Below are 26,651 nucleotides of genomic sequence, written 5' to 3' on the forward strand. Positions count from 1 at the left end.
CGAGATCCAAATGTGGCAGTGGCGTGCGCCGCGGCGGCCGCCGCGTCCGCCAGGACCGCCACGGCGGGTGGCGGCCGTCGTGGCGGCCGCCACAACCGCCGTGGCAACCGCCGCGTCCGCCAGATCCTCCGCCATAACCGCCGCCTCCGCCGCGTCCGCCAGATCTTCCGCCATAACCGCCGCCTCCGCCGCCGGCGCCGCGTCCGCCAGATTTTCCGCCATAACCGCCGCGTCCGCCAGATCCTCCGCCATAACCGCCGCCTCCGCCGCGTCCGCCAGATCTTCCACCATAACCGCCGCCTCCGCCGCCGGCGCCGCGTCCGCCAGATCTTCCGCCATAACCGCCGCCTCCGCCGTGCCCGCCAGATCCTCCCCCGCCCTTCTGGCACGAGTGCCAAGCAAGCCTCTGCCAGCCTCCACAGCCCCTGGTCCCGACCAGACAGAGCATGCAGTTTTTTATCCGTGCGTAATTACGCACGTGTTCTGCTCTCCCCCCCCCCCCTCTACACCGATAACTCTTTGCCCAAAATAGCCGATCTCCAAGCTCACACTCCGCGCATATAGTCAATAAGATGGTTATTATTATTCATATTATTATTAGAATGACAAACTGATGCCCCGTTGAAATTATATCAAAACAAATGTCTGTCTGTCTGTCTGTCTGTGGGTAAGTCTATCTATCTATCTATCTATCTATCTATCTATCTATCTATCTATCTATCTATCTATCTATCTTTGAAGAATTACATTTCTCTCTATGAAGCGATATCAAGCGAAAATAATACTTCGTATTTGGAAGGTTTTCTGGCAGACATCTGCTTGTGTGCGTGCGCTCACCACCGTGATGGAGTGTCTGTCTGTCTGTCTGTCTGTCTGTCTGTCTGTCCAATCCAAAACAGCGCGTGTGTGTGTGTGTGTGTGTGTGTGTGTGTGTGTGTGTGTGTGTGTGTGTGTGTGTGTGTGTGTGTGTGTGTGTGTGTGTGTGTGTGTGTGTGTGTGTGTGTGTGTGTGTGTGTGTGTGTGTATGCGCGAGCGTGCGTGCGTGCGATGCGAAGCGTTGAAAGCTTGTAGCCTAGATCTGCTATTTGCACATAGCCGAGGTATAAAATAGGGCTAAAGTGGTTAATGTATGTTTCATAATATCGTAATTACGCACGTGTTCTGCTCCCCCCCCTCTACACCGATAACTCTTTGCCCAAAATAGCCGATCTCCAAGCTCACACTCCGCGCATATAGTCAATAAGATGGTTATTATTCTTCATATTATTATTAGAATGACAAACTGATGCCCCGTTGAAATGATCAAAACAAATGTCTGTCTGTCTGTTTTTCTGTCTGTCTGTCTGTGGGTAAGTCTATCTATCTATCTATGTATCTATCTATCTATCTATCTATCTATCTATCTATCTATCTATCTATCTATCTATCTGTCAAGAATTACATTTCTCTCTAAGCGATATCAAGCGAAAATAAAACTTCGTATTTGGAAGGTTTTCTGGCCAACATCTGCTTGTGTGCGTGCGCTCACCACCGTGATGGAGTGTCTGTCTGTCTGTCTGTCTGTCTGTCTGTCTGTCTGTCTGTCCAATCCAAAACAGCGTGTGTGTGTGTGTGTGTGTGTGTGTGTGTGTGTGTGTGTGTGTGTGTGTGTGTGTGTGTGTGTGTGTGTGTGTGTGTGTGTGTGTGTGTGTGTGTGTGTGTGTGTGTGTGTGTGTGCGTGCGATGCGAAGCGTTGAAAGCTTGTAGCCTAGATCTGCTATTTGCACGTAGCCCGTTGGTTCTCAAAGTGGGGTCCGGGGACCCCCAGGGGTACTTGAGGGGGTTCCAGGGGGTACCCAGCTAAATGATGGATAGGAACCAAATGGACCCTTATGGGTCTGTAACTCTGAGAGTGTACAAATGGAACCAAATGGACCCGTTACACTCTCAGAGTTAAATTAACATTGATTTTACAATATAAATTGGGGTCCCAGAGATGGAAATGCCATTAAATGGGGGTCCGTAGCCCTAATGCATGTCAAACTGGGGGTCCTTAAAATTAAAATGGTTGAGAATCACTGCTATAGAGCCGTAAAAATCTTCTCTTATAGGGGTCCCTGGCATATCTTTTCAAATGGGGGTCTGCGGGCTATTAAGTGTCAATTTGGGGGTCCTTGACATGAGAAAGTTTGAGAACCACTGACGTAGCCTACTGTTGAATACTCCCATGATGAATGCCTACTGCTCGCTTTCTGAGTGTTGATTTAATGAAGTGCCTAACTAATATAACAGAATTGATCTAGTAATATTTGGATTATTACTATCAGCTACATCCATCTTGCAACATTGACCAAAAATGTGACGTGGAAAGGACTGGACTATGTTTTGCCAAGACTGTATTTTATTTCATACTGAAAGCTACGAGCCAAGTCAAAGAGTGCAAACACCGATATAGAAAATGTACATGGTTGATGAAACATCATTTGTAATTATTGGATTTTTGGGGGGGGTTTATTTGAATGTCATACCAATGGCATGATTTTTATTTGTGTAAAGTCCTTGTTATCCATAGATTTTTTATTTAGATTTGATGGAGTGTTATTGTGCTGTGCTGGTTTTGTATAATGTACATCGAGTGATCCCACGCTTACAATGTGACTTTGGTAAATGAATCATCGTTTCATGTCAATATGGATACATGTGTACATCTCATTTGCTGTTGTGCTATTAGGCTGTATTTTCCAATGCATGTCTACAAAAAAAAATGTGTGTTGTGTATTTGAAATAATATTAAATATTTTCAATGTATCTGTTGTCAGTGTTAAGATTAATACGATGATTATTAATGAACAGGTACATTAAATTAACCACTATATAGTCAGATTCTCTCTCTCTCTCTGTCTCTCTCTGAGTATCCATAAAAGTACGTATAGCCTATCTTATGCAGATGATGATTATTATTATATCCAAAGTGGTGTCCCGCCCCCCCCCCCATAAAAAGAATAATAATCATAATATTAATAGTGATAATTGTCATAAGGGTAATAATAATAATAATAATAACAATAATAACATATATTAATAATAAAATAGCATGACATATATATGAATAACAACAATAATAATAATAATAATAATAATAATAATAATAATAATAATAATAATAAAGACAGCTGGAATTTAACTCATTTACTTAAGTAGGCTACTGTACTTAAGTAGCTTTAGAGGTATTTGTACTTTAATTGAGCTATTTCCAATTCTTTTACTTCGACTCCACTACAGCTCAGAGGCAAATAATGTAGTTTTACTACCACTACAATTATTTGAAAAATGTAGTTACTAGTTACTTGTCAGACATATATTACGATATTATGAAACATACATTAACCACTTTAGCCCTATTTTATACCTAGGCTATGTGCAAATAGCAGATCTAGGCTACAAGCTTTCAACGCTTCGCATCGCACGCACGCACGCTCGCGCATACGCACACACACACACACACACACACACACACACACACACACACACACACACACACACACACACACACACACACACACACACACACACACACACACACACACACACACACACACACACACACGCGCGCTGTTTTGGATTGGACAGACAGACAGACAGACAGACAGACAGACACTCCATCACGGTGGTGAGCGCACGCACACAAGCAGATGTCGGCCAGAAAACCTTCCAAATACGAAGTTTTATTTTCGCTTGATATCGCTTCATAGAGAGAAATGTAATTATTGACAGATAGATAGATAGATAGATAGATAGATAGATAGATAGATAGATAGACTTACCCACAGACAGACAGACAGACAGACAGACAGACAGACAGACAGACAGACAGACAGACAGACAGACAGACAGACAGACAGACAGACAGACAGACAGACAGACAGAGTTACGTGCGTAATTACGCGCAAGACAGAGAGATGCTTTCAAAAACAGCAGATCTACAAGCTCATAGCATGGGATTCGACTGACTTACATTAACCACTTTAGCCCTATTTTATACCTAGGCTATGTGCAAATAGCAGATCTAGGCTACAAGCTTTCAACGCTTCGCATCGCACGCACGCACGCTCGCGCATGCGCATACGCACACGCACGCACACACACACACACACACACACACACACACACACACACACACACACACACACACACACACACACGCTGTTTTGGATTGGACAGACAGACAGACAGACAGACAGACAGACAGACAGACAGACAGACACTCCATCACGGTGGTGAGCGCACGCACACAAGCAGATGTCGGCCAGAAAACCTTCCAAATACGAAGTTTTATTTTCGCTTGATATCGCTTCATAGAGAGAAATGTAATTCTTGACAGATAGATAGATAGATAGATAGATAGATAGATAGATAGATAGACTTACCCACAGACAGACAGACAGACAGACAGAGAGACAGACAGACAGACAGACAGACAGACAGACAGACAGACAGACAGACAGACAGACAGACAGACAGTTACGTGCGTAATTACGCGCAAGACAGAGAGATGCTTTCAAAAACAGCAGATCTACAAGCTCATAGCATGGGATTCGACTGACTTGTTAGTCTCATTTGTAGAGGAAAGATGTCTGTCTGTGTGCGCGCACACACACACACACACACACACACACACACACACACACACACACACACACACACACACACACACACACACACACACACACACACACACACACACACACACACACACACACACACACACACACACACACACACGGTTATTGGATGGATATTTTATTTTTGGGGTGCTTTGTAACTCTATTTCGGTTAATTCAGTTAATTTACCTTGCCCCTATATGCACCAACAACAAATACAATTATAGCATTATAATGTCTTTAATGTAATGTCGGCATTGCATCTCCACAGGCACAGACTCCACAGCGGGAGAAAAAAAAGGCAGGCTATACTGCGCTGCGCTGCGCTGCTTAATTTTTTTTTTTTTAATTAAAAAATCTGGCCAATCTGAACTGGGGGTGCACAAAGTCTAACCTGCGGGGGGCATTGCCCCCCAATGCCCCCCCATAGGGCCGACACTGTAGATAGATAGATAGATAGATAGATAGATAGATAGATAGATAGATAGATAGATAGATAGATAGATAGATAGATAGATAGACTTACAGACAGACAGACAGACAGACAGACAGACAGACAGACAGACAGACAGACCGCCTTGCAGCGTGAGGCGTTGTGAGCTTGGAGATCGGCTATTTTCACGGGGCATCATTCGAGAAGGCTTTCTGTCCGTCAGACATTCACTGTTTGTCATTCTAATAATAATATGAATAATAATAACCATCTTATTGACTATATGCGCGGAGTGTGAGCTTGGAGATCGGCTATTTTGGGCAAAGAGTTATCGGTGTAGAGGGGGGGGGGGAGAGCAGAACACGTGCGTAATTACGCACGGAAAAAACTTCTTGCTCTGTCTGCGGAGGCTGGCAGAGGCTTGCTTGGCACTCGTGCCAGAAGGGCGGGGGAGGATCTGGCGGGCACAGCGGAGGCGGCCGGCGGCGGTGGCGGAAGTTCTGGCGGACGCGGCGGCGGTGGCGGAAGTTCTGGCGGACGCGGCGGTTATGGCGGAAAATCTGGCGGACGCGGCGCCGGTGGCGGAAGTTCTGGCGGACGCGGCGGTTATGGCGGAAAATCTGGCGGACGCGGCGCCGGTGGCGGAAGTTCTGGCGGACGCGGCGCCGGTGGCGGAGGCGGCGGTTATGGCGGGGGATCTGGCGGACGCGGCGGAGGCGGCGGTTATGGCGGGGGATCTGGCGGACGCGGCGGTTGCCACGGCGGTTGTGGCGGCCGCCACGAAGGCCGCCACCCGCCGTGGCGGTCGTGGTGGATGCGGCGGCCGCCGCGGCGCACGCCACCGCCAGATTTGGATCTCGCTGTCTCTCCAAATCTTTGCATTGTTGGGAACGCATCTGTGTCACTTAAAATGTCTTTGGCTCGTTTGAAGAAAAAAACTGAAATGTGTGCAAATATTTGAATATATATACACATTTTTAACTCAAATTCTTGCTTCGGGGGGTCCCTGGAACAAAATATTTTGAGATGAGGGGGTCCGCGGACAAATACATATAATTTTGGGAGGTCCTTGACATGAAAAAGGGTTGAGAACGACTGATATATAGCAACATACGTAAAAAAAAAAAAAAAAAACTGTTAGGATTTAGAAGACATTTGTAGAATCTCCAGAAGCAAAGGTTTATGTTACAAATGTTTGCTTTAAAAAATACATATTCAAAGATTTGCACAAATTATCACGATTAAAAAAAAAGTAGCAGATCTACAAGCTCATAGTGCGGCACTCGGTGCCGCGCTATGAGCTTGTAGATCTGCTATTTTTTTATGAATAGCCTAGGCCGTTACCATGTGATGTACTGGAACAGCTCCTTGATCTCCGTGGAAACGGGCAGGTTGTCGTAGTCAGCGGGATGGTACGCCCCCTCCGCCCCGCCCCCCTCGCTCATCATCCTCATCCTCGTCTTCATCATCGTCAGAGTCCTCCTCCTCCTCCGAATCCTCCTCCTGCTCTGGCCCCGCCCCCTCGTTAGGGCTCGTTAGGAGGCCGGGCTGCCGTCCCATTGGCTCTTTGGCCTTCTGCTGTTGCTCCTCCCCTCCCCCCTCCTCCTGGTCAAACTCGTCGCTGCTGCTATTGGCCGCCGCCATCAGGCCACGCCCCCTTCCTTTTCCCGCGGCCGGTTACTGTCTGAGACACGAGAGACAAGACATGCAGGGGTTAATAGATTTAATTTATAATAAAATATAGGTTAGATTTTAATAACATCATTGGATTTCAAATATAATGAAAATAGCAGATATACAAGTTTGCGTCGTGACGTGTTGTGAGCTTGTGCATCAGCTATTTGTGTTTAAAAATAAATACATCTCTACCGTGATGTGTGTGTGTGTGTGTGTGTGTGTGTGTGTGTGTGTGTGTGTGTGTGTGTGTGTGTGTGTGTGTGTGTGTGTGTGTGTGTGTGTGTGTGTGTGTGTGTGTGTGTGTGTTGTGAGTTCAGAAGGAAGCACGCACATCCAAAAAAACGTATCAGGTGCTGAACCAAAATACACACATTATAGAAAAAGAAGAGGAGGTCCACACACTGGTCCACACACTGGTAGCTCCCAGTAGAACATGTATTAATAAGTTAGCACAACGAAGGGTCTTCATCAGGTCTGATACATTGAATTACATGGAATGATCTTGGAGGTCCCTTAGCCTTTGACCTTCCAGGGACTCACTACAAGGCAGTAGCCCCTATCCCTTGAATGGGGGGGGGGCTAACGGGTGCTACACCTTGCCCAGGGTGACCACGGAACTATGTAAGGCAGGGGCGTTCAGCTCCCTGAGGCTTATACGAGCCGTAAATAAAGCAATAGCCAGCACTCCAAAGTCCTTCTGGTACTTTTAATTCATCACTCAAATGCAGTGGGGGGAAAAGTACTCAACGGTTTTACTTAAGTAAAAGTATCAATACTGCAAAGCACTCCGTTACAAGTAAAAGTCCGTAATTAAAAATGTACTTGCATATAAGTACAAAAGTATTGGTATCAAAAAGTACTTAAAGTAGCAAAAGTAGAAAGTACTCATTATGCAGAAATGTTTTGAAATGTATAAAAATCTTTTGAAAATAGCAGATCTACAAGCTCACAATGCGTCACATCGCGACGCATTGTGAGCTTGTAGATCTGCTATTTGGCCATAAAGTAAAAGAGCTGAAGTGGTTAATGTATGTTTTGTAATAATAATCTAAATCTACAAAGTAACTAGTAACTAAAGTTTTCAAATAATTGTAGTGGAGTAAAAGTATAATATTTACCTCTAAGCTATAGTGGACAGAATCTGTAGAAGTAATATAAAAAAAAAGTTTTGCACAAATCGGCCTCCTGGTGGCGCTCTAAAAGGCAGATGTGAAAAATGCTGGGCAAAGGTTTTTCCTTGGCCTCTAGGGAGTGTGCATGCAAAGTTTCACACAGATCGGTGCAGTTATAGGTAAAAACGCGAAACGGCCTGTTATAGCGCCACCATGAGGATGATTTGAAAATGTTGAAGTGGTATTTCTTCCTCAGCCTAGTGGGAATGTGCGCGCAAAATTTCACAGAAAAATGCTGCGTTGATAATTTGAGGCATTTTGTTCAAAACGAACCAATCCTGGAAACTTTGGAAGCCAATCTTAGCCAATCAGAATGGAATATGGAAAATTGGACAGATCTGTGTTGATCACATGACTATAGAGATACCGTGTACCGATTTACGTGAGGTTTGGACAAAATCTGTATGAGTGATATCCAAAAATGTGTTTTGCACAAATTGGCCTCCTGTTGGCGCTATAACAGGCCAATCTGAAAAATTCGGGGCAGATGTTCGGCTTTGGCATCCAGGGAGTGTGTGTGCACAGTTTCGCAGCGGCCGGGCCTGCGGTGCCGGAGAATAGCTGTTCACAGACAGACACACGGACGGACGGACGGACGGACGGACGGACGGACAGGGTGCAAAACATACTCTCTCGTCATGCCTTTCGGCCTGGCGGAGACAATAATGGAGTGATACAAAATGAACCTTCAGGCTGAGTGTCAGGCTATTGCGTTTGTGCTATTGTAAAGCATTTCACTTTAATCTGTCCATGGCTATCATAGCCAACTGTTTCAGGTGAGAGGTATGATTGGTCAGAAGTAGACGATGTTGCTGTGCCTACGCACACATGCACACGCACACGCACACTCGCAAAATGAAGTGGTGCAACAAAACTCTAATTAAAACAAATCCTAGATCAACAAGTCCTTGATTAGTCCTAAACTAAGCTTTATTTAACCTTTGTTGGTGCTCATTTCACTGTGAAATGGAATAGATAGATTCAAAGTGTCCTCATTGTCATGATATGTTTACATTGTCAAAGCGAGTCAAATAAAACAATGCATAAATAAATAAATAAATGTACAGTCAGTCTGTCAGGTTGTTCACATCAACATGTCTCTCTCTCTAGTAACTGCTGATGTTTAATAAAATAATAATCCTGATTGGCTGTTGAGTGAATCAGGAAGTGAAATTAAAGTTTGGGGAGTTTCCATTGAGAAGCTTCAACCAACCACACACACACACACACACACACACACACACACACACACACACACACACACACACACACACACACACACACACACACACACACACACACACACACACACACACACACACACACACACACACACACACACACACACACACACACACAGTTTTAGCTTTTGTCAGTAGGAGGGGCAAGATTTTGTTGGAGGGGGGTGGGAGGGAGACAAAAGCTATGGAACTCTGACTGCTATTATTTTTAAACTATGGAATTGGAAATAATAGATCATATTCACATGGCGGCCATTTTTGCATTTTGCATTGAAGAAACAGGGTGGCCTTTCATTAACTTAATAGCAAAATGGCCGCCGTGTGAATATGGTCTTCAGAGACCACACCCCCTTCACCCTGCATAATAATACATATGTGCAGAGTAGACCAGTGGAGTGCTCCAGCATTTTATTTGGGTTTTCTCTTCTGAAGTGACCAGATATTTTAATTACTGATTCAAGTTGTCCCGCTTTCTTTCTTTCTTTCTTTCTTTCTTTCTTTCTTTCTTTCTTCTGTTTCTCTTCAACAGAATCAGAATCATCTTTATCGTCACATCACAGGTTAAAGGTGTAAAGAAGTGGGTGAAATTATTTTTAGTGCAGCTCCATCGTTTTAGTTATTTTCAGAAAGAGAAAGACAAGAAGACGGGGGAGGGGCAAGGAGAGAATAAAAGATGAATTAAACAAAGATATGTACATGAGGAGACATAAGGTGCATCAGCAGCAGCTATACATGATATGTGCAAAAATCCAGACTGTCCTCTTTCCAGAAACAGATGATGTAACATCATATCTTTAATCTGATTGGCTGATTCTTCTGAACTAAAGAACGAGTCCTCCTTCATTCTCTTTCAGACTCCAGAACTTCTCTTTCAGTAAGCATTGTTTACTCTGATCTGTTTATTCTCATCTGTTTATTCTGATCTGTTTATTCTCATCTGTTTATTCTGATCTGTTTATTCTCATCTGTTTATTCCCATCTATTAAATTCAGATCAGTTTTGATCAGTGATGATAAAGATTACAGCCACCCTCCTCATCCTCTGTACTTCATGTCAAAGCGATCCCAGGAAGTAAGTACATTATATTTATGTTATTATATAATATATACATTTATATCTACTGTTATTATATAAAACCAAATTATGCACAATACAAACACACACACACACACACACACACACACACACACACACACACACACACACACACACACACACACACACACACACACACACACACACACACACACACACACACACACACACACACACACATTGATCACATGACCAGTGTGTTTTTAAATACATTTGATGGTTTCAGCAGTGAGATGTAATGAGGCTTGGATTGATGTTTAATGAACCTGAACAGCATTTTACCAGTGACGCTGAACACACACGTACACATACGCGCACGCACGCACGCGCGCACACACACACACACACACACACACACACACACACACACACACACACACACACACACACACACACACACACACACACACACACACACACACACACACACACACACACACACACACACACACACACACACACACAAGCGATGTTAGCCTCTGTCAGTAGGGGGGGCAAGATTTTGTCGGGGTGGGGGGGGGGACAAAATGGAACTCTGACTGGTATTATTTTACACTATGGAATTGTAAATAATAAACCATATTCACATGGTGGCCATTTTTTCATTTTGCATTGAATAAACGGGGTGGCATTTCATTAACTTAATAGCAAAATGGCCGCCGTCTGAATATGGTCTTCAGAGACCACACCCCCTTGTCACCCTGCATAATAATACATATGTGCAGAGTAGACCAGTGGAGTGCTCCAGCATTTTATTTGGGTTTTCTCTTCTGAAGTGACCAGATATTTTACTTTCTGATTCAAGTTGTCCCCCTTTCTTTCTTTCATTCTTTCTTTCATTCTTTCTTTCTTTCTTTCTTTCTTTCTTTCTTTCTTTCTTGTGTTCCTCTTCAACATAATCAGAATCATCTATATTGTCACATCACAGGTTAAAGGTGTAAAGAAGTGGGTGAAATCATTTTTTGTGCAGCTCCATTTTAGTTATTTTCAGAAAGAAAAGAAGACGGGGATGGGGGGGGGTAAGGAGAGAATAAAAGATGAATTAAACAAAGATATGTGCATACTGTATGTGCATGAGGTTAGACACAAGGTACAGTACATGAGGTTAGACATAAGATGCATAAGGTACAGCATGTAAATGAGGAGACATAAGGTGCATGAGCAGCAAATATATACTGTTCATGATATGTGCAATAATCAAGACTGTCGTCTTCTTGGAAACAGATGATGTAACATCATATCTTTAATCTGATTGGCTGATTCTTCTAAATTACAGAACAGATCCTCCTTCATTCTCTTTCAGACTCCAGAACTTCTCTTTCAGTAAACATCTGTTTATTCTGATCTGTTTATTCTGATCTGTTTATTCTCATCTGTTTATTCTGATCTGTTTATTCTGATCTGTTTATTCTCATCTGTTTATTCTCATCTGTTTATTCTCATCTGTTTATTCTCATCTGTTTATTCTCATCTGTTTATTCTGATCTGTTTATTCTGATCTGTTTATTCTCATCTGTTTATTCTGATCTGTTTATTCTGATCTGTTTATTCTCATCTGTTTATTCTCATCTGTTTATTCTCATCTGTTTATTCTCATCTGTTTATTCTCATCTGTTAAATTCAGTTCAGTTTTGATCAGTGATGATGAAGATTACAGCCACCCTCCTCATCCTCTCCTCTGTACTTCATGTCAAAGCGATCCCAGGAAGTAAGTACATTATATTTATGTTATTGTATGATATATACATTTATATCTACTGTTATTATATACAATTAAATTATATGAACAATGCACAATACAAACAAATGACATGCACACACGAACACACACACACACACACACACACACACACACACACACACACACACACACACACACACACACACACACACACACACACACACACACACACACACACACACACACACACACACACACACACACACACACACACTCCTTTTACTACCTGTATATACAGTATTGGATCTTGAATGTTGGTCCAAATACATAAACATTAAAACAGATGTTAGGAACTGTTGTTGTGACATCATGAAATAAATCATTCTGTATGAATTACTTTCATAATAAAATACAAAACAAACAAAAAACATTTGAATCTGTTTCAGTGAATAAAACGTTTGACAGGAAGTTACTTTTAATATCCAACCTTTCACTTCATATAAGAACCAAACATGCAGTGGTGTAAAGTAACTAATCACATTTACTCAAGTACTGTACTCAAGTACAATTTTAAGGTGCTTATACTTTATCTTTACTGGAGTATTTCCAATTTCCAGTACTTTTACTTAAACTCGACTACATCTCACAAGCAAATATTGTACTTTTACAATTATTTGAAAACTTTAGTTACTAGTTACTTAATTAATTTTACTTAGTTAATTTACAGATATAAATTATAACATTATAAAAAATACATTAAACACTTTAGCCCTATCTTATACCTAGGCTATTTGAAAATAGCCGATCTATAAGCTCACAATGCGTCGCATCGCGGCGCGTTGTGAGCTTGTAGATCTGCTATTTTCAAACATTTTTTGTAGCCTTCTTTTACTTTTGGTACTTTAAATACATTTTTAAAGTAATACTTTTGTACTTTTACTCAAGTACATTTTGAATTCCGGACTTTTACTTGTAACAGAGTACTTCTAAATTGCAGTATTGATACTTTTATTTAAGTAAAACATTTGAGTACTTTTTCCACCACTGCAAACATGATTGTTTAACATGATGATTATGTGTTATTGTCACTGTGAAGAAGTTTGTTGTTGAATTTAATGTCATCTTTGTTTTATTTCCAGTGTTCCATGAGAACATTCAACTCACTGGCTGTTCAGACACAGTTAAAGACCCATATAAAGAGTACATGTATGCACTGGATGGTGAAGTGTTGGCGTACGCAGACTTCAACAAAGGGAAGGTGGTGGAGCCTCAGCCTCCGTTTGTAGATCATGTCACCTTCCCTGCAGGAGCTTATGGAAGAGCTTTGAATGATCAGGCGGTCTGCAAACACAACCTGGACACCATTCGCACTGCCTTGAAGAAACCACCAGTGAAAGGTACATGAATACTATGAACACAATAGTTATGAACTAAAACGGTCGAATACATTTAACATTAATGAAAATGTTTAAACATGTATATTAAGCATTTATGGTGAAATGTTTTCTAAATAATATGTATTTCTAGTAAACATGAATATGTGCTCAAGGTGCTTTATTTTTATTTAACAAATCTATGCATTAGTATGTACTTGTATTGTACTTTTACTCCACACAATTATTTGAAAACTTTAGTTACTAGTTACTTTGTAGATTTTGATTATTATTACAAATCATACAGTAACCACTTCAGCCCTATAGGCCATTTGAAAATAGCCGATCTACAAGCTCACAATGCGTCACTAATCACGATTTGATGCATTGTGAGCTTGTAGATCTGCTATTTTCAAAAGATTTGTATACATTTCAAGACTTGAAATGTGACATTTTGTATAATGAGTATTTTTACTTTTAGTACATTTTGATGCAAATACTTTTGTTCTTTTACTCAAGTACATTTTGAATTCCGGATGTTTAATTGTAACAGAGTATCTCTTTATTGCAATTTTTCATACTTTTAAAGGACGACTTCACCACTTTTCAACATATCTTCATATAATAGGTCCTCACTAATGCTCATGATAAAATTATACAATTTGTTTCTACTTGGTCTGTGTCTCATAGGAGGGCTGTGGGCAGTCCAGAAACCCGTCTACCAGTGACATCATCGTTAGGCAGGATTTTTTCCCCAAAAAAGATTTAAAAAAAAATATTCAGATTTTTATTAAGGCGAGAACAATGGGATCTATTATTGCATTGCAACTTTCCAGGAATACAAAGCTTGCAGTTTCTATTAGCTTGGATTCCCCATCGATGATGTCACTGGTAGACGGGTTTCTGAACTGTCTACAGCCCTCCTCTGAGACACAGACTGATTAGAAAACAATTGTACCATTTTATCATGAGCATTAGTGAGGACCTATTATATGAAGATATGTTGAAAAGTGCTGAAGTCGTCCTTTAAGTAAAACATTTGAGTACTTTTTCCACCACTGAAGGATGGTAGAGTGGGTTACTTTATGGTTGTTTCATTTATTGATCAATAGAAAAAAAGCTCATGAGCTTGTAGAGTGTAGGGTGGGTGTGGCCTATCACCTTGGGGGGGTTGGTTTGAATCTGTGGGTGTGGGTGTAAAATAATAATCCTATTTCAACTGGATGGGACCCCCCAAAATAATCCTATTTGAACTGGAGACCCCCAAAATTGTAATATTGATTGACCTGGTATCCTATAGTTTCTTTGAGGCTCTTCATTGTTCTCTCTACTCTCTATATGTGACTATTTACCTTGTTTGCTGACTAGAGTCACTGATGGGAAAAGTACTCAAATGTTTTACTAAATAATTATTAATGTTAAATAATAATCAAATGTTTACTAAAATAATCAATGCTGCAATCTAGAAGTACTCTGTTAAAAGTAAAAGTCCTGAATTCAAGAATGACTTGAGTAAAAGTACAAAAGTATTTGCATCAAAATGTACTTAAAGTACCAAAAGTACTAAAATGTTTGAAAATAGCAGATCTACAAGCTCGTAGCGCGGCACTCGGTGCCGCGCTATGAGCTTGTAGATCTTCTATTTTCAAATAGCCTATATATAGTAGTTATAAAAAGGGGTTATCCTGGAAATACATGATGGGGTCTGACAGACAGACAGACAGACAGACAACTGGACACATAGAGAAACAAAATTTAACTGGTATCTCAATCTCATTGTATTTAAGATATTCAATATACATTCAAAACATTTTATTGCCATATTCCACATGCCTGAACCTATTTTAGACTTTATGTAGTGACATATTTGGCCGATAGGGGGCAGTTAGCCTAGTGTTGATATTATACAGATGATAATAAGACTGAAAATTAATGACATTTTCAATTGTCTATTTCCAGATGGATATGTGTTCTATCAGGCTATGCGCTGTGTGTTTAACTCCAGTGAGCTGAAGGACATACAGTACATACAGTCAATGAATTTCGATGGTGATGAGTTCCTCAGGTGGGACAGTAGGGTAGATCAGTTTGTTGGATACACTGAGTTTGGTGTGAAGAACGCAGAGCGCCTCAATAAAGATCCTGGAGAACTGGCTTATAGGAGAGCACAACCAGAGGCATTCTGCAAACCCAACATTGAGATCGACTACTCCTCTGTTCTGAACAAGAGAGGTGAGCTGATCTCAGAGCAGCACTCAACACTCATCACCTCATAAACTATAACATGAAATCACATGATTCTATTCAGAGATGATTAATGGTGTTGATATTGATCTGATAATGATTATAAAACATGACTTAATCTGCTGACAAACATTTCAGATCCTCTTAACCCATTAAGATCTGAAGAAGCATCTGTGTCACATTTTGATTTGAGCTAAAAAGCATTACTTTACACTTTGGCTATTCAAAAATAGCAGATCTACAAGCTCTCGTGCCGCGCTATGAGCTTGTAGATCTGCTATTTTTTTTTAATCAAGAAAATGTGTGTAAATTCATATATTTATATTATTTTCAAGCTAACATTTTTAACTCAAATCTTTGCTTCTGGGGGTCCCTGGAACAAAGTATTTTGAGATGGGCGTCAACATTTTGGGTGGTCCTTTACATGAAAAAGTTTGAGAGCTACTAATAAAGCAACAGTAGTTTTTCAGAAAACTGGATTTAGAAGACATTAGTAAAATCGGCCTCAGGTTTTAATGGTTTAAACACTTAAAGGGATAGTTCACCCCAAAAATGACTTATTTTCTACACCCCATGAAGCCTTGAATTCATGGAGATTTTTTTAGTTTTTGTCTCATTCCTGAGACAATAATTTGATTGATTAATTTGGAAAGATGCTAATGTCTCTGGTAGGAGACTCAAAGGAGACTCTTTGAGTCTCCTATTGGAGAGACCGCCGGTCATCAAATTATTGGTTTAGGAATGCGTCAAAAACAAAAAAAAAATCTAGTTCAAGGCTAGGTCTATAGACGGATTTCCGCGCGACGTCATCACAGAGCAGAATGCGCAATCTGCGCATGCCTGGGGGAAGGCGCGTTCGAAAATACAGCCCTGAGCGGCAGTGAGCGCACTGGCCAATACAAACTAATAGGCGAGTGTGCTCCGGTGCGTAATTTCCAAACGCACCCATAGTCTTCCCCCTCCTCTGCGCGGTCATATTCCTCTCATGTTTACTAACAGGAAACCCGTCTATTGCTACAGTCTGCAGATTATGGTGGTAGATTGGGAGTGAGTCTGCAGCTCTAACTGCAATGGGCAGTCCGTTCCACCGTTTGGGAGCCAGAAGGGAGAAGAGTCTAGGACGTGTGGAGCGTTGTCCAGGGTGTTTTAGAGAAGGAAAAAGAGTCTAGGACGTGAGGAGCGTTGTCCAGGGTGTTTTAGAGAAGATTCTGACAGCTTCCCAGTGTTAGCTGATCTGAGAGAGCGGGAGGGGTTGTAAGCCTGTTGAAGCTTTCTAGATCATTTGGATCTCATTTGGATAATATACAATTATTAATGATGATGACATGTTCAAATGACTGGTATATATTAATACATGTAATAATAATGATAAGGGTAATAATAAAAATAATAATAATAATGATAATAATAATCTTATTTATCCAGTGGAGCCCAAAGTGAGACTGAAGTCAGTGACTCCCCCTCGTCGTGGTGAACACACTCACATGCTGAGGTGCAGCAGCTACGACTTCTATCCTAAAGTGATCCTGGTGACCTGGTGGATAGGTCAAGAACCTTTGACCTCTGGTCTCTTCTCTACCGCTGAGCTGTCTGATGGAGACTGGTACTACCAGTACCACTCCTACCTGGAGTACACACCCAGGTACACACCTAACAGACACCTATACATAGAAATACACACCTAATAGACACCTCTACTGGTACTACCAGTGTGTGTGTGTGTGTGTGTGTGTGTGTGTGTGTGTGTGTGTGTGTGTGTGTGTGTGTGTGTGTGTGTGTGTGTGTGTGTGCTACAGATCAGGAGAGAAGATCACATGCATGGTGGAACATCCCAGCCTGACCGCGCCTATCAAGATGGACTGGGGTCAGTTACTGTAATCTAGTGTAATCTACTGTCAAAATAGCATATATAAAAGCTCATAGCGCGGCACCGAGTGCCGCACTATGAGCTTGTAGATCTGCTATTTTTGAAAAATCTTTAACATTTGTGCAAATATTTGAATGTATGTATTTTTAAAGCAAACATTTGTAACTGTCAAATGTCTCTCAACATATGTCTTAATTTTTTGAAAAAAGAATATCAGTAGTGCTCAAACTTTTTCTTGTCAAGGACCACCAAATTGTTTTGGGCCGCTGATCCCCATCAAAATATGTTGTTCAAGAAGAAAATGTTTGAGTTAAAAATGTTGTTTAAAAAATTAAATATGTAAATTATATTCAAACATTTGCACAAATGTTCAAGATTTTACAAAAATAGCAGATCTACAAGCTCATAGCGCGGCACTCGGTGTCGTGCTATGAGCTTATTGATTTGATGAAAACAGATTAAAGACCAGATTGATTTGATAAAAACAGATATAAGACCAGATTGATTTGATAAAAGCAGTTTAAAGAGTCATCATGGTTTCATCAATGTGAAAACAAGACAGTTTTATAAGACAGAACAAGCGCTGATGTTCTTTTTTACAAACTGCCTCACAGTTCTGAGTCTATGACTCTGTCCCAAGATACTTTCTGCACATTCCACAGCCTGGTTTATAATCATCATAGTAAAAGGTTGATTCATGTCTTCTAAAATCTATCATCATATCCTTTGTTTTGGATGTATTTAGCTCTAAGAAGGACATGTCACATCAGGTGACAAACTCCTCAAGGACTGGACCAATAGGGTTGGACTCATTATTACTGAACAGACTCACAATGACTGTGTCGTCTGTTTATTGTTTATTGTGTTTGGTTGTTGTAGCTTATTGTCAGATGACTCCATGTCTGAGTCAGTGAAGAACAAGTTGTTTTAATCTACTGTAATAATATGATATATGATATGATATGATATGATATGAGATATAATATTTGTATTGTCAGATTTCTCCATGCCAGAGTCAGTGAAGAACAAGGTGGCCATGGGAGCATCAGGTCTGGTTCTGGGTCTGGTCTTGTTCCTGTCTGGATTCATCTACTTCCAGTGGAAGAAACGAGGTGATTAGCATGTTTAATTAACATGTTTAATTAACATGTTTCATTAATTATTATACTACCAGTGGAAGAAATGAGGTCAGATCAACAGAGGATCACATGACATATGGAACCCTCAGAGAAATGCAAACAAACAAACAAACAAACATGTAAAGCCACAACCTACACTGGTTTATATTGGTTTTGAACCTTAACCGGTTTAGACCAGTTTAGACGACCTAGTTAGAGGTCAAAGTGTGTTCTATGTTGTCACATTTAGCTTTAATACATCAGTGTTACATTTAGTCCTAAATATGAGTCAAATGTTCACATTAGTTCTGATGACTGAATGTTGTGTGTACATTTATGCATTTTATGGAGAAATGCCCACAATACAGTACATCAAATGCATTTGTTTGTGTGTTTTAACTGTCTCTCTTCTTCTTCTATCAGGTCGTATTCTGGTGCCGACAACCAATGATGATCTTTAGACTCCTCCCACACACCCAGGTTCACTTCCTCTTTCTTTTTACTGAACTTTTATTATTTTTGTTTATGTATAAAAGTGTATAAAACTACAAACAAATACACAAAACAACATGCTTGTGTAGAAGTGAAACAACTAGCCTGGTGAACCATGCCGGTCGTGTGAATTCACATTATCATGTGTCTTCTGCTTAATTTAGCTACTTTTAATGTGTTTTAAATTCCTATTTTTTGGGGGACACTGTTGTCTTATCTATCTTCTACACATACAGTGGAATATTTTGATGATCGGTCGCTTTGATCGCCCGTGATCAGCTACAAACAAAGTGCGGGCACCGCCGCTGCCTCTCAACTACAGGAGGGAACCAGTGGATCACCGGGTCTAGCATTTGGGGCTACCATGCCCGCCTCACTCACCTTTTCTCCGAACTGTGAAAGCTGTCTCCGTCAGGAGCAGAGAATAAAAGAGCTGGAGGTCCGTGTCTCCCTTCTCCGTGGAATTCGAGAAGACGAGGACTTTTTGGACACCTTCGTAGCCGCTGCGTCAGGCTTGGCCTCTATCCTGCAGGACTCAGTGTCACCGGGTCTGCCGAAGGAGCCTCCAGCCGTGGATCCGCCGTTCGGTGGTCCCATCATTACTGTGGAGGATTGGCCCAATCTTGGTACTAAGCCGAAACGCCTCGAAACCGGGGCCGCCGCTGCCTCGGATGATTTCATTCCTGTGCGCCGCTCCAACCAGAAGCGGTGCAGGAACGTCTCGCGCGCTGCTTCTCCACCAATTCCCCTGAGAAACAGCTTCGAGTTACTGGGTTCACTCCTTGAGGAGGAATGCCAGTCGACACCCAGGGCAAAGAGGTCAAAGCGCTGGAATAGAGCTGCACATCCACCTGCCTGGCCGAGAGATGTTGACCCCTCGCTCTCATACAGCGAGGCGGTAGTCTCCGATATAATGCGCCCTGGAAATCGCTCTAGACCTGTTGGAGATGTTGACCCCTCGTTGCACAAAGTCGAGGCGGTAGTCTCTGACCACCGCGGACAAAAAGGAAAACATCCTGCTACTACTGCCCACTTCGCCACCCAGCCTCCGTCCAGTATTCCACCTCTGCTGCACCTACCTGTTGTGGCGACCAGGTCCACCTCTGTGAACCCAATTTCGGCCAAATGTAAACAGCAGCGCTCAACTAAAGTCCCTCTGTTGTTTACATCCAGAGTCCCTCTGTTTACAAACAAGACCCCTGGTTTCTCTGCGCACTCACGATCTCCCCCTCCCCCCACAGTGTTAATCATCGGGGATTCCATGATCCGAAATGTTCGCATCCCCAACGCTTTAATATACTGCTATCCAGGGGCAAACACAACGTTTATCCTCGAGCGTCTTCCCACCATTCTGGCCACTCTCCCTTCCACTATTGTTAAGATTGTCCTCCATATAGGCGTTAACGACAGAGAGTCCGTTGACACTCGTGAAAACTTTAAAAACATCCTGGAGCTGCTCCTCAGCTGTGGTAAACAGGCTTTCATCTCAGGTCCGATTCCACCGCTGCGCAAAGGGGAGAGCCACTTCAGCAGGCTGCTGGACCTACATTATTGGCTCCAAGCGGTCTGCTCCTCTTGCAACTTAAGTTATATCCACAACTTCCACCTTTTTTGGGCTCGTGAAGACTTTTATTGCCGGGACCGCTTACATCCAAGCATACTGGGAAATAACTCTCTATCATTCCATTTACAACGCAGCCTGAGTGCTCATGCCTGACTTTTGGTCCCCCATGCAAATCCGTCCGCCAGAAACATGGACACCTCTGGTCAATTGCAATTTTCTATTCCTACCCACATTACTGACAGATCATGTCGCTCTGGTTCAACACCCAGTGTACCCATAGGTAGTAACGTTAATAATCTAATAAATATTAGCCTGACAGAGTCTGTCTCTGCTCATCACAGACCAAATATATTGCATTGTGCACTTTTAAACATAAGATCAGTGTCCAAAAAGAAGATTTCTTATATTAATGATTTTATTTCTAATCATGGTTTAAGTTTTTTGTTTTTAACTGAATGCTGGCTGACATCGACTGCTTCAGCAAAGTTATTAGAGGTTTCCCCACCAAATTATAGTTTCCTATATTCCATTAGACAGGAAAAAAGAGGCGGTGGAGTTGCTGTAGTTTTCTCCAATGATTTCACCTGCACTAAATGCACTTTCGGGGACTTCCCCACTTTTGAATATTTGGCAACAGTCATAAAAGCACAGCAGTGTGTACTTGTTGTTACATTTTATCGACCACCTAAATATGACACAATTTTTTTATCTGATTTTTCTGAGCTTATGTCTATTGTTCTCACCAGCTATGACAATTTGATTCTGGCCGGCGACTTTAATTTTCATGTCAATGATTTGACTAATTCCAGGGCAATGGAATTTATGGACCTTGCTGCAAGCTTTGATCTCATCCAGCATGTAACTGGCAGCACCCATAATCTTGGAAACACACTAGATTTGGTTTTCTCAAAGGGTATAGATATCAACATCTCATCGATTTCTGAAATCCCTAGTACTATTTCTGATCATTGCTGTATATTTTTTAATACCACAGTTTTAACATCACAAGTTCATTCTGAAACAGTTTTTAAAAAACGCAATCTTGATGATACAGCCATAGCAAATTTTACTGATTTAATGAGCACTTTTACTCCCTCAAACATGACCTCAGTTGATGATCTTGTTTATAATTTCAATGACAAACTGAGGCAGTCCTTAGACACAGTGGCCCCTTTACAATTTAAAAAAAGGTATAAAAGCCATAAAACACCGTGGAATAATGGCGCCCTCTGTCAGCTAAAAAGAAATTGCCGCAAAGCTGAGCGACAATGGAGAAAAAATAAACTAGGTGTTAATCTTGTAAATTTTAACGAACACTTACATAAATATAACACTGCTGTCAGAAAGGCAAGGCAATCTCATTTCTCAAACATTATAAATGAAAACAAAAATAATCATAAAGTCCTTTTTTCCACCATAAACAGTCTTTTAAATCCTGCGCCAGTTGCAGTCGTAAATGATCAAGCACTTGCCCTAAAATGTAATGATCTTGCCTTATTCTTCAGAGATAAGATTGTAAAAATAAGATCTGAAATCACTAGTCCTGCTCTTACTTCCACACAAATAGCCACAAATTGGGATCTCCCTGGTCAGGGGCCTGCATCCAAGATGACGTCATTTGAGCCTGTCAATGTTGACTATGTCAGCATTTTGATAGGAAAAATGAAGCCATGTACTTGTGCCCTTGACCCCATCCCAACCAAGTTTTTCAAAGCTACCTCCCATTGTCTCTCCCAGGTTACAACCAACATAATAAACTTGTCCACACAATCAGGTATTTTTCCCAAATCTTTTAAAATGGCCCTGGTAAAACCTCTGCTTAAGAAGCCTAATCTGGATAACACTGACCTGCACAACTATAGACCCATATCAAACCTCCCTTTCCTCAGTAAACTCCTTGAAAAGACAGTCTTTAATCAACTCAGTAATCATCTTGAAAATAACAATATCTTAGACAAATTTCAATCCGGTTTCAGATCTCAGCGCAGTACTGAGACAGCATTATTAAAAGTAGTCAGTGACCTGAGACTAGCAAGTAATGTAAATAAAGTGTCTGTCCTCATGTTTTTAGATTTAAGCTCTGCATTTGACACAATTGATCACTTTATTTTAATTGACAGACTAGAGAAATGGGTAGGTCTCTCTGGTAATGTCCTGAAATGGACCTGGCTGAACGACAGTTCTCTGTCTCCCTAGGCGATCTTAAATCTGATCCAGTTGAGGTTGAGTATGGGATCCCCCAAGGAAGTATTCTAGGACCCATCCTTTTCTCATTATATATGCTGCCACTAGGTCACATAATCAAAAGTCATAACATTAACTACCACTGCTACGCAGATGATACACAATTACACATAGATATCTCACCAGACGATCCAAATGCTTTAAGTACTCTCGTTTCATGTCTCAATGACATTCAACTTTGGATGTCCAAGAATTTCCTCAAGCTAAATGATGGAAAAACAGAGATTCTCCTCACAGGCCCTAAATCTGAGAGGGAGAAAGTACAGTCCATGCTTGGACCTTTAGCTGGACAAGTGAAAACAGAAGTCACAGACTTGGGTGTGATTTTAGATTCAGATTTAAATTTTAATTCTCATTTTAATAAGGTCACAAGAACAGCTTTCCTTCACCTAAGGAACATGGCTAAAGTTAGACCTTTTTTAAACCAAAGAGATGCAGAGGTACTTACCCACGCTTTTATTACAAGTAGATTGGACTACTGCAACTCCCTTTTTACAGGACTTACAAAAACGTCCATTCGAAAACTCCAAGTTATCCAAAATGCAGCAGCCAGAATTTTAACTAGCACCAGAAGAAGAGAGCACATTAGCCCAGTCCTTTCAACACTGCACTGGTTACCTGTATCTTTTAGAGTTGATTTTAAAGCTCTTTTATTTGTGTACAAAGCTATTCATAGCTTGGCACCATCTTATATTAAAGACTTGATAAATTGGTATACTCCACCCAGAACACTCAGGTCCAGCACCGCTCTCAAGCTAGATGTTCCCAAAGGTCCTCATAAAAGCATAGGTGAGGCCTCTTTCTGGGTTTATGGCCCCACATTATGGAATACGCTTCCTCTGGAGCTTAAAAAGGCCAGCTCTCTCACTGTTTTTAAAAGTAAGCTGAAAACCTATCTTTTTAATATGGCTTTTACTTGAATAATTATTTTGTTTTTAGTATGTTTTTGCATTGTACTTTCATCCTATTTTATTTTATATGTTTTGGTTGCTTTATTTGTTCTATTATTTTGTGATTCACTTGTGCAACTGTGACCTCATTGACTTGTTTATTTCCTTGAACAATACTGCTATGCTTATATTGTTCTCATGTGAAGCACTTTGGGCTGCATTTTATGTATGAAAGGTGCTATACAAATAAAGTTTATTATTATTATAATTTATTATAATAATGAATCTAATAATCACATTTAATAATCAAATGATTTGTTGTATCACTGATGACAATGTGATCAAATGGGGGGGGGGGGGGGTCCTCTTGGTTGAAATAAACATTTCAATGATCTGTACCCAATGATTTAGTACAGTTAAAACACTAATCATTCCATCACTAGCAGGATCAAAGACAGAACCTTGTGGTCCAAAGGAGAGTGTTCTACCAACTGAGCTGCCCTTCCTACTAAGATACACTATTGACAAAGTATTGGTCAAATGTTGAATTGACTGAGTTGTTTCTACTTTGATGGTTACTGTAGTTGCAGGGAGGGTGCTGGGAGGTTAGGTTTTCAAGTAGTTTATTAATTGTTCATGATCTACTATCCATTTATAGTTTTAAATAATTAAATCATTAACCATTAACAAACATTTAACAAGTTATTAATGACACATTAATAATCATTTGGGAATTATTATGTACTATTATAAGGGAAGGTTATTCTGTTAACATGTTCACACAGTTAATACATTCTGATTCTTATTCTTTTTTTTGTCTTTTAACAGAACACCTGGGTGTGTTTTCAGAGAAGCAGAGAGTCATTGCTGCTCCCTAGTGGAGAAAGGAGGAAATACATGTGTGTCCATTCAGCTTTTAAATACTCATAGCAGCAGCACAATGATGACATCATCAACCTTTTTCACTAATGTGTCCTTTAAACAATTCAAAGTGCTAAATGGCTAGCGAAGGCTAACGATAATTACTGTCTTTTCCCAGTGTTACGCAAAGGTTGACGTTGTTTTGAGGTGATTTTATGGTTAGGTTTATAGACATAGTTTATGTGAGGTTAAAGGTCAGGATTTAGGCGCCACCTGGGCGACACACCAAAGGAAGAGGGAGTCCCAATTAGTGTGGGCGGTTCATCAAATTACTTTGTATAGTTTCTGTCGTCAGAAAACACAAACATAACATTTCAGTTCTACACTATATTGAAACATTAAATAAATGATCACACACACAATCAGAGTTCTTCTTAACATATATAATATTAATATCCATCTGAATGGAAGTCAGTCAACCATGTTTGTGAAAAAGGTTTTATTATTTTATAATTGACCATAAGTCATTCATTATTATGTAATCATTTATAATGTGTGATAATTAATGTGTTACGGTCATCATGACATCACTATTTCCCTGTGATGGGTGGACCTGGTCCTCTAGGGTGGTCTGAGGTGATGGGTGGACCTAAACCCTCTAGGGTGGTCTGAGGTGATGAGTGGACCTAAACCCTCTAGGGTGGTCTGAGGTGATGGGTGGACCTGGTCCTCTAGGGTGGTCTGAGGTGATGGGTGGACCTGGTCCTCTAGGGTGGTCTGAGGTGATGGGTGGACCTGGTCCTCTAGGGTGGTCTGAGGTGATGGGTGGACCTGGTCCTCTAGGGTGGTCTGAGGTGATGGGTGGACCTGGTCCTCTAGGGTGGTCTGAGGTGATGTGTGGACCTAAACCCTCTAGGGTGGTCTGAGGTGATGGGTGGACCTGGTCCTCTAGGGTGGTCTGAGGTGATTATTTATCTTTCCGTTTTTCAGCTCCACTGTTGTGTTTCTATCCGTTCCTTCTCCCCTGGGATCTGGGCCCCTGATCATGAATGGTTTGAAGTTCAGATGTTAGATTTTGGCTTTAATTTGCTTGGTTTGAATGGAATGTCTTAATATCAATAAAGGAATGAGAAAACATCATTGTGACTCATGTTCTCTTACATTTCACTGCAGGTGGGTTGCCAATTTCAGCCAAGCAAGAGAGAGTGCCCATTCACAATATAAAGCTATTTAACACTGTTACTGAATAAATACTCTATAACAATGATTACTATCACAATATAGAGCTATTTAACACTGTTACTGAACAAACACTCTATAGTAATGATTACTATCACAATATATAGCTATTTAACACTGTTACTGAATAAATACTCTATAACAATGATTACTATCACAATATAGAGCTATTTAACACTGTTACTGAATAAATACTCTATAACAATGATTACTATCACAATATAGAGCTATTTAACACGGTTACTGAAGAAATACACTATAACAATGATTACTATCACAATATAGAGCTATTTAACACTGTTACTGAATAAATACTCTATAACAATGATTACTATCACAATATAGAGCTATTTAACACGGTTACTGAAGAAATACTCTATAATAATGATTACTATCATAATATAGAGCTATTTAACACGGTTACTGAAGAAATACTCTATAACAATGATTACTATCACAATACAGTATAGAGCTATTTAACACGGTTACTGAACAAACACTCTATACATGCCCTCTGGGAAGAGGTACCAGAGTATAAAGGCCAGCACAAGCAGACTGAAAGACAGTTTCCTCCCACAGGCTATTAGACTGCAAAATGAGTCTATGCGCTGAACTTCTGTGGTGTTACTTTGCATTGCACTGATCCTAGTCTTTTTATTGTTTTTAATTTATTTTTAAGTGTAGTATTGATATTTATTAACTGTTTTATTTCTGTGTTTTTGGAGCACCTCCCCAACATAAGTTTTTAACAGTGTGTACTTGTACATCCTTGTAAATCTCTTGAATCTTGAATCATGTTCGGGTTGTAAATGGAGAAAG

General features: G+C 40.7%; 1 protein-coding gene and 1 long non-coding RNA gene across 3 annotated transcripts in view; both read left to right on the plus strand.

Moving 5' to 3' along the window:
- LOC311042947 (H-2 class II histocompatibility antigen, E-S beta chain-like) overlaps positions 1-26,651 on the plus strand; it is a 133,023-nt gene that overhangs the window by 22,609 nt on the left and 83,763 nt on the right. Inside the window, exons 1-3 of one of the 2 annotated variants that reach the window (XM_084054055.1) lie at positions 11,776-11,967; positions 13,080-13,337; positions 15,273-15,545. The exons of the other annotated variant lie outside the window; for it this stretch is intronic. Of the exons in view, the coding sequence (XP_083910181.1) occupies positions 11,901-11,967; positions 13,080-13,337; positions 15,273-15,545 (598 nt within the window). The 5' untranslated portion in view covers positions 11,776-11,900. Of the gene's footprint in view, positions 1-11,775; positions 11,968-13,079; positions 13,338-15,272; positions 15,546-26,651 lie in introns of those variants that run through there. 2 annotated transcript variants of the gene reach the window in all.
- On the plus strand, positions 25,025-25,731 carry LOC311042952. Its single transcript, XR_014600561.1, has 2 exons — positions 25,025-25,303; positions 25,448-25,731. It is a non-coding gene; the product is annotated as an uncharacterized lncRNA (long non-coding RNA).

Source organism: Gymnoscopelus microlampas (genome assembly GCF_963454915.1).
Source record: "Gymnoscopelus microlampas genome assembly, chromosome: 4".
NCBI classification, from domain to species: domain Eukaryota; kingdom Metazoa; phylum Chordata; class Actinopteri; order Myctophiformes; family Myctophidae; genus Gymnoscopelus; species Gymnoscopelus microlampas.